A 9313-nucleotide genomic window follows, 5' to 3' on the forward strand; every position below is an offset into this window, starting at 1 on the left:
CCAGCAGAAGGAAAGGGCTGAGTACGGAGTTATGGGTGCCAGAGCAAATCTGGACGTCTCCCCTTGTTCCATTGGGAGCTCCTATGGAAAGCAGCTGGGGAAATGGTGACCGACTTCGTGTCCTTCACCCAAACCCCCAGACCTCACACAAACTCATTAGAGGTGAATGGAGAGCTTATGGCGCTCAGCGAGAGCCATATCCATGCGGAAATGGGATTCAAACCTCTCGCTGTTCCTTCTCCTATCTATTATACATGAGCCATCAGAGCAGCGTATTAATAAAACAGGAGCGAAAGCACTTGGCACTGCCCTCTCCTTAGCAAAACAGCGGAGCAGGGGCCGTCAGCTCCCACCTTTTGAGGTCTGGAGCTCCATCTGCCCACTGCTCCGGGGCGGTGGTTGGTGCTGTGGCTGCACCCAGTGGAGGGATCACTCTGTGCTGTGGGTGATGGGGTTCACACTGGGAAAATTCTGGATGTGGCAAAGGAATAATAGGGTTAATGCGTTCAGAATGTCTTAGCGCGGTGCAGAGCCCAACGGGAGATGGTGTTGTGATCAAGGGGAAGGGCATGGAGAAGGCTGGTTTGGTCTGAGTGCTGCAGGACTGTTCAGGCAGTGCCTCGTGGTATGAAATGCAGGTGATGGATCCCCAAACCACAACTGTAGCTTTTGTCTTTTGAGAAAGAAAAGGAGGGATTTGGCCCTACCGCTGCCTACCAACAGCCCAAAGCTCTGCTGGGCTCCTTCCTGCGGCCACCATTTGGGATAGGAATGAGGGGATGGAGGAGGCTGCCCAGGGCGGCCGCCCGTAAGGAGATCTGTGGTTTTGATCAATAATTTGAGGATTTGGGTTTGGAACGTGTCTGCACTCTCTCCTCGTTGGCTGTGCAGAGCTGCAGAGGTGAGGCCTGTTGGCTACAGCCAAAACGCCGCGTTGCTCTCGGAATGGGGAGCAATAATTAAACAAACAGCTTGAATTTGATATATTGCTCTCGTTTAGACAGAAGAAGCAAGTCTGGCTTTGACCATGCATGTTACATTTTAATTCTTTTCTCATGCCAAGAAATACAAAGGAAGTATATAAGGTACACCATATCATCCCGCAGAAAAAGAAACATCGACCAGCAAGGCGATTCCCGGAGTGTCCATGGCACCGGTGAGCGCTCCTCCAGTTGGGCTCCAAGGATTGGGGCTGCACCCTGGGATACCCCCTGCTTTGAAAAGGCTGCTCCCTTCCACCCCCCTCCCTCCCCAGTCCCCTTGGCTTGTCCCCAAGCATGGGAGATTTTAGCTTTGCCAAAATGAAAGAGTGCGCGTGGAAAGAAAAGAATGGGCCTTCAGTCTGCAGTCAGTTCACGTTGAGCAGCAGTGAGCGGCCAAGTGCTGGGATGGGGGCACTGGGGATGAGGTGATGGGAGCAGCCCATAGGGGCGGCTCAGCCCCATCCTGGGCTCAGACCGAACAGGAATGAGGTTGGTGTTTAATTGGCAGCAACTGGAAAGGAGGGAAATAATGATTAGGAAAAGGGAAATCATCACCAATACAGCAAACTGGGAAAGATCTTCTGTCATTTTCCTCCCTTTGCGCTAAAACCCTCCTGGTCCCCTCCGCCAGCAGGTATCAGTTGGACACTGAACGCTGTACATCCCTTCTGCCCCACGGTCACTGCATCCTGCAAAGAGCCTGGATGAAACCACAGTGCTGCAGAGAGCAGCTCCTGGAGAGTCCCACAGCAAAGGATACGTGCAGGATCAGGCTGCGGAGCACACAGGGAGCTTAATGGAGAGTGGGGAAAGGGTCCCTGGGAGCCTTCTGGCACAGCACAAGAGGTGGGTTGCAAGGAAGGAAAGCATTTGGTGTGGCTGGAGAGACGTTCGACTGTGTCTCAAGTGTGGGATGAGGACCACAGAGATGTATTGAAGAGTGCAGGGCGGTGCAGTTGTATCTAGCCAGAAAGGAGATAGAAAAAAGGGAAGGAGTTGATGGATCTTTGTGTTATATGGGTTTTTTTGTTCTTTTTTGGAAAGCTGTTGCTCTCTCCTGTGCTCAGATGGGTTCTGGTGCCTCCACTGTCCCTCCAGCCCTGCTCTGTACATCCTCGAGGTGGTCCTGGTTTGCACAGAGCCCTCTGGAAGCATCAGTTTCAAAGGAAGGATGCATTCCCTCCTGTTTATGTTGAGGAGGAGAAAGAAGAACCGTTTTCTTTTCTGAGCTGCTGGCACACGTGACTTGGAGCAACTTTGCCATCTGTGCGATGAGAATAGAGCAGCCCTCACCGCGGGGCTGCAGCCGTGGCGAAGCACTTCAGGCCATGAGCTGGAAGGCTTTGTGTAATGCCAGGGCAGCATTCCATCCTCCATTTGGTGCTCTCGAGTGCTGCAGTTTCCCCCATGTGCTGACCCATCTCCTCCTCGGGGATCCCTTCTCCAAGAGGGACAGGGCATCAGTGGGCTCTGCACGCAGCCAAGCACAGAGCTTCTCCAGCCCTGAGTGTGCAAGAAAGGAATCGCAAAAGGCAGGAGGAGAATTTGGTCCGTTTTCAGAAGCTCACAGCTTGCAGTAAAGCACAGGCCAAGGGGTGGGTGGGGGAGGCAGCCCAGGAAAGTGCTGTAGTACCCTGCTATTGCTCTGAGTCCCTGCAGCCCCTTTGAATGTAAAGGAAAACATAATGGTGGCTGCAGGGATTTGGCTCTCCTATCCCCTGGGTGTTCAGATTACCTCTACCCAAAGGAAACAAGGAGCAACTGAACAAGTGACAAAAGAACAGTCCCCTCTACACCCCTATGGTACGAGGATTTATGGCACAGCAGCTCTCCCTGCTGCCTCCCCACCTGCCCCATGCTCACCAGTCTGGGAAGGACACAAGCACAGGGATGCTCAGGGGCTCCTCCCAGTACATCACAATGTACAGCAGCTCCCAGATGGACAAAGCCCTTGGACATGCTGAGTTTGGTTTGGGAGTCTTCCAGGTAGGGTGCCCCAAAAACACCCCACGTCCTAGGGCAGGCTGTGGGTGCAGCTCCCACATCTGTCATTTGGAATTGCACCAGCAAAGTTTTGCTAAAAGGAAGGCTTGGCCAATGCAAAGCCAATGGACGCAGCCAGGAGCCATCTGCAAATGTACAGCTTTGCGCAGCCTGCACGGCCAAATGAAATGCCAGCGCCAGCATCAGCCCACAGTGGGAACAGGGATGTCAGATGGGGCTGCATGGTGTGGAAGACTTGGCTGGGAGCAGTGGGCCTTGGGAGGATGATGGGGAGCAAAAAGTCAGCATTCTTTACATGTCGTTAAATACAAAATGTTAAAAAATAATAATACTCATGGACCCAAGCCCAGGATGCTCCAGTGGTGCTGGAGGTGTCCGAGGTGCAGAAGAGGGATCATGAGAAAAGTACGACTCTGAACTCCTCCATCCCTCTGAAGATCCCCTGGAGCCCTCAGTTGGAGCCCAGAGGGGTGAGTGGAGATGAGTGCGCCCATAGGGCCGGGTCTTGCTGCAGCTCTTGTGTGACGGATGCGACCCAGCAGGTAGGAGGGCTCTGCTTCTCAGTGCTGCTTCTGCGGGTTAACCAGGACCTGTGCTCAGCGCCGGGGGCATTAACCTCACTTTGGGTGCATGGAGAAGGAAACGTGTGGTTGCACAGAGAAAGCGTGATCCCTTCCGCTAGCACTGCGCTCCCACATGCAGCAGCGCCCTGCTCTGCCAGCCCTGACATCCGCAAGCGATGGAGGGGCGTGGATGGATGAGCAGACACGGAGAGCATTCCCAAAGGCATGCAAATGGTCACTGTCTCTTTTTCAGATATCTTTTTTTTGTGTTTTTTTTTTCATCAAAAATACAAAAGCACCCACCGCGTCTCCAAGCACCGCCGCGCTCTGCAGCTCACCCTCCTCATGCATGAAACACCGCTCTGTTCCCGGTGGCAGTTTGAGCTTTTGGGTGGTTTCTGTTTGTTTGTTTGTTTGTTTGTTTTTGCAGAGATAGAATTCGATGATTTAAAAACCAACAACCCCCCCAGAAGGACAGTGCCAAAATTCTTAAGAGGATTCCTCCAAATGCTGCGGTCCGTCCTTATGTTTTCCTTCAAACAAGCTTCGGTCTGGAATCACCCTCCTCCTCCTTCTGTCCATCCCCCAGCGTGGTCTCCCCGCCCTGTTGGAGGGGAATGAGGTAGTGGATTTCCCCTTCTCCTCTCTGCTCACATCCAGTTCTTGTCCCTCGTCCCCTCGCCGTGTGCCCATCCCCGTTCGTCCCCACAAGGCGGTGGAGCAGCCACGCACATTCCTCCAGACGGGCTCCTCCGCTGTCACAAGTTTTTGTTGCAAGGCTGAAAGTAAAAAAACCCCAAAAGGAGCGCTGTCTTCCTCCTCTTCGAGGTATTTGCATGCTACGTCTTCTAGGAAACTGTAAAACAGAAAGAAGGTCTTAGGGCAGCTTCCAGCAGAGGCACCCCTGATGCCGCTGGGGTTTGGGCTGTGGAATGGGCGAGATGTGACATTCCCATGTCCCCAGGTGATCTGAGAAGGTGGCTTTGTGGTTGGGAAGGTCCCCACACACCCTGGGGTGGCACTACTGGGCAGACTGACTCGTGGCCCCAGTCCCTTTGCATTTATCCCATTACAGAAACCCACTTCAGCCTCACTAAGGTAAGTCCTTGGGTTATAGCCAAAATATTTTTTGACTGGGGGATCTTATATGGGACAGTAGAGGAGGACCTCAAATTCTGGTCCTATTTCTGCTGCAAGCAACCCCTTCTTTGGGGCGTGTTGCATGTGTGCTGTTGGTGGTGGATGCATCAGCCCAGCACAGCAGTGCTCAGTGCCTCCTGCTGGGTGGGAATGATGTGACCCATGGGCAGGAGTGTCCCATAAACTGCCCAAGGAGACCCATGGACAGGGGAAAAAAAAGGAGAGGTCTCTGCTTGAGTCAGGGAAATGAGAAGGAGGTGTTACCTCGGACGCTGAGCGAGATGTAGAGCACGATGATGATGGTCCCCAGCACGATGGAGACGATGCTGAGCAGGCGGGCCATGCGGCCCAGGCGCCGGGCTCCATCCACATCCCCCTGCTGCCCGCTGTTCCGTGACTGGGGGGAAGCATAAAGAGAGGCTCCTGAGAGAGATTGCAGCCCCAAAATTCAGCAGCTGTGCCACCAAGGGACATGGATTGGATCTCAGCCAATTGGTTGTCCCCTGCTCCCCATGGGTAGGATGGCGATGAATGGGTTCAGGTCTGCATGTAGGTGAGAGGTCCCTGGGCTGGGATGGGAGGTGTTGACCAGCAATAACCACCCCTATCTGGAGCTTTTATGGGAAAAAAAAAGAAAAACAACAACTGGAATTTGGGACTTTGGCCCCTACGGTAATACATTAATGGTGGGCTGGGATGAGGAAGGCAGTCACTGGTGGCCTGGGGTCTGTAGGGGATGGAGGGAGCTCTGAGAGCTGGAACCTTCAGTGGAACCAACTGAGAAGGGTTTGAGAGGGAGAGAAATAGAATGAGGTGCTGTAAGGCCCATTGGTAGTGTTCCCAGCTGACTGGGGAAGCTTGGAGTGGGGAAAAGGCGGAGGGGAGAGAAGCAACGTGGGCAAAGAATCAAGAATTAAGGATGGAGAAGTATCAAACAATTGCACTTTCCTTTCCAAAAATGTGCATCTCAGATGCGTTGTGCCATGTGTGAGCTTTCTTGTATTGGAAACAAAAGAAAACGAGCAGCTGGGTGAGCCAGCACAGCTCCAACTCCATGCAGCTCCATTACCTACGCTGCCCTCAGCTCGCATCACCCCATAAATGGCAATCTGGCATCACACGGCCAAACCATTGCACTGATGTTGAGCTCAAAACCTCATTCCCTGTGGTTCCCTACAGCACACCTGGCAGACAACCCCAAAAATCAGCGGTACGCAGCCAAAAGCTTGTTTGCATTGTAGAGCAGGAGGGGAGGAAACAAAGCCCCATGGGAAGCTGCAGAGGGACAGGGGAGAACATGCAGGGATTGATGGGGTCCCTGAGCTGCTCGCTGACAGCTCCCGGCATTTGGGATTTTTATAGGCTCAGATGTTTGTAACCAAGTGTGTTATGTTTTTGCAGGGTGTGGGTTAGATTGCGGTGAAACACATTTGCAGCTCTAGCTGTCTTCCAAGGAAAATATATGGGCTAACAGATTCGACATATTTATCACTACAGCTTCTGGAAGTGTTTAGTGATCGTTTATCCTGAACAATTCTGAAAAATACATCAGCATCGGCGCGGCGTGTTTAGCAAGCATTTGGTTCTGCACATATATTATTCATTGGAACAGTTTGATTAAAGCCGCTTCCTATCAGCCACCTTATGATTTTGGTTTTATTTTTCTCCATAAAACCATGACTATTTTCTTTATTAATCGAGATGCAGAGGAGCCCCAAAGGGCAACACGCCAACATGGTGCTAAGGGACTTGGTAACACAGGGAAGCTTTTAGGGAATACAGAGCTGGGACTGGAAGGGACCCACAGCAAAACGCATGGAGCCAGGTGAGTGCCATCAGGAGAGCCACCCTGTGCCAGTCCCAGGGACAGAGAGACAAATGGTCGCAGCCTCTCTCCATTTATGAACTGGCTTTGGATGTGCTCTGCTGAGTGCCACCCATTACTCAGAATCAGTCATTAATCCTCCACACTTGCATTCGTTTGAAGAAAACATTCCAAGGGAGGTATAAATCACCGCCAGACTGAGATAGATGAATGCACCATTTACATGAATAACACAGTTTGACTTCTCCCACACCGCTCTGTATGGATTTGGGGCACCCCGTTTTACTCGGCGTGGGTTCTCACTTTGTGTTTCACTCCCCCTGATCTGCTCCTGGTGTTGGGCACCGCTGGGTGAGCTCTGCCCTCCCATGGGACTCTCTCTCTTCTTCATGCAGACGCACCCCAGGAGCAATGGAGGAGCCCCCAGGTTGCTCATTTCCCCAAGACCACCAGGAGCAGGAAAGGCCTGGAGGATGCTGGAGGATGGAGCTTATTTGTTTCCCCACCCCTGGCCCTGAGCACTATGGGGATCTGAGAACAGCATTTGGAAGAAAATAATGATTTATGAGACACTAACTCCACAGAGCGTTCATTTGCTCCCTTCTCTGCTCACCGCTTATTGCCCAGCAAAGCTTTCATGTGCAAAAAAGCACTGACTTAGGAAAGGAAAATACACAATTGCAGAGCTAGAGGGAAGTCAGCACATTGCCGGGAGGATGCCCACCCCCCACCAGGGGGGTACCTGGGTGCCACAAGGGTTTGAGGCGGCTGTACATCCCTGGTTCTGTGCTGTGGGGGAATGACGCCTGTGTATTTTGGGTGGAGAGCAGAGGGTGGCTTTTCCTGAGCATTTTCAAAGATGAGATTTGCCTCCGTTGCAAATGTATGGTAGGGAGGGTGGCTGGGGGCTGTGCAGCAGCAGGGAAAGGGGGTGGCCGTGCTCGCGAGGCTCTGCTGAGACAAGTGGGAGGCGGCTGCCTTTCTTCTTCCCTGCTCTGATGTCGGTGTGTTTGCTGAGGTGTGGGGGATATTTAATGGAGAAAATTGCTTTTTCGGGACAACTGTGGGAGCTGCAGGTGCAGCCTTCCTCCTTTTGAAGTGTCTGAGAGCAGGAGTGAGCCCCCTGCCCGGGTCTCTCCGGTGCTGCAGGGTTGGGTTGGACTGCTAAGGGGTGGAGAGAAGGAGAGCGCTCGTCTGTGTCTCGCTGCTCCATCCCAGCTGGGAACTGGGCTGCCCGTGGACACCGGGAGAGGAGAGGGCATGGAGTCAGGGCAGGGCGTGCCTCAAACGGCATCCCAAATCCCCCATCCTGAACGAACCCACATCCCAAGAACCAAACCACGCGTTCCAAATTCCAAATCACGTATTTCCAAATCCCACATTGCGCATCCCAAATCCCAAATCTCACAGCCCGGGGCTCCCCACTCCGTTCCTCCGTGAGCTATCCCAGACAGCCCCAGTCGAGATGTGCGAGCAGCAGCACAACCCTTCCGAGCCCGAAGAACCGATCCGTAAGCCCCCAGCTCCCAGCCCCGCCCGGCCGCTCCCCGCCCCGAGCCGCCGCAGCACCGCGGACAGCGCCGCAGCCCGGAGCCGCCCGTCGGGGCCGCACTCACCATGATGGAGAAGACGAGGGCCACCACGTTGATGGGCCAAACGGGGCAGAAGCAGGAGAAGATGGCGAGCACCAGGTAGTCCCGCGGGCGGCCCTGGTCGGGAGCCGCCGTGCTGGTGGCGGTGGAGGAGGCTCTGCCCAGGCTGAGCCGGGACGGCGACAGCGGGGCCGCCTCCAGGTGCCCGACCGACACCGACTTGTAGGAGAGCCCGTGCCCGTTGCGCTCAGCCTCGCCGGCCAACGCGGCCGTGAAGGACTTGGAGCCCCGGAGGCCCTCCCCGGAGGCCGCCAGCAGCTTCTCGGTCTCCTGGAGGCGGCTGGGCAGCACCGTGCCCGAGCCCGAGCCGGAGCCCGAGCCCGCGGGCGGGGCGTCGCCGCTCGCCATGGCCCGGCGGAGCGGGCTCGGAGCTCGCCCCGCCGCCGCCGTTCTGCGCTCGGGGCTCGGCGCCCCGCGGGAGGCCGTGCCGGAGGAGGGGCCAACGGGGCTCTGCCCGCGGGGCAGGAGCAGGGCAGCGCGCCGCCCCCGGGTTGGCCCGGTTCCTCCCGAGGAGGGGATGCTCGCCGGGATGCGGAGGGCTGAGACGGGAGGGGAATCCCCCGTGGGATCCTCCCACCCACCCCCACCCGCGCTGTTCCGTCCCGCCCCGCGGAGCTCCCCTCGCTCGGATCCCCGGACACAGCGACGGGTGCGAGGGGCGGGAGGGAGGATGGTGGCAGCCCACCCAGCCTCCTTCCAACGGCGGCTCTTCGTCACCGGCTCCGAATTCCTCTCCGTTTTGCCGGGGGATTCCCGGCTGCGGAGTGACACCTGCGGGCCCGCCCCGCCCCCGCTGTCACTGCGGGGACCCAAAGAGCCGCTGTCCCCCGGCCCCTCCCCAGCACCCCCCACTCCGCAGCCTCCCGACAGAAAAGGGATCTACATTTTGTAACCGTGAAGCTGAGAGCCTCGATGGTCTCAAGCCTTTCCCCGGCTCTCATCTCTCCGAGCATCTATTTCCATCCGTTTTGCTTTAACACCAAAATGTGGGGTAAAAACTGAAAATAGAATTGTGATGGAGAGGCTAGGGTGGGCGTGGGCTCGATTTGGTTTTCACATCTCTGGCTCCTGGTGTTTCTGAGCTCACATCCCGCTGTATGAGCGTTGGACACAGGCAGAGCCTCGCCCTGTAGCAGGGGATGCTGA

The 9313-nt window shown here is 55.4% G+C and overlaps 1 protein-coding gene across 1 annotated transcript; it reads right to left on the reverse strand.

Moving 5' to 3' along the window:
* Positions 1 to 1020: 1020 nt before the first annotated feature.
* TRARG1 (trafficking regulator of GLUT4 (SLC2A4) 1) lies at positions 1021 to 8893 on the reverse strand. Its single transcript, XM_072353450.1, has 3 exons — positions 8132 to 8893; positions 4955 to 5087; positions 1021 to 4406 (listed from the first exon to the last, which is right to left on the reverse strand). The coding sequence occupies exons 1-3, from the start codon at positions 8513 to 8515 to the stop codon at positions 4399 to 4401; spliced, it is 525 nt and encodes a 174-aa protein (XP_072209551.1). The 5' UTR covers positions 8516 to 8893; the 3' UTR covers positions 1021 to 4398.
* Positions 8894 to 9313: the final 420 nt, after the last annotated feature.

Source organism: Excalfactoria chinensis, chromosome 19 (assembly GCF_039878825.1).
Source record: "Excalfactoria chinensis isolate bCotChi1 chromosome 19, bCotChi1.hap2, whole genome shotgun sequence".
Classification (NCBI taxonomy): Eukaryota; Metazoa; Chordata; class Aves; order Galliformes; family Phasianidae; genus Excalfactoria; species Excalfactoria chinensis.

What these genes read in the sequence shown, in the direction of transcription:
- TRARG1 (XM_072353450.1), bottom strand. Translation starts at nt 8,515, where the DNA reads ATGGCGAGCGGCGACGCCCCGCCCGCGGGCTCGGGCTCCGGCTCGGGC. An exon ending in CCCTCGTCTTCTCCATCATG is followed by an intron (nt 5,088 to 8,131) that starts GTGAGTGCGGCC and finishes GCTTCCCCCCAG; the next exon opens with TCACGGAACAGCGGGCAGCA.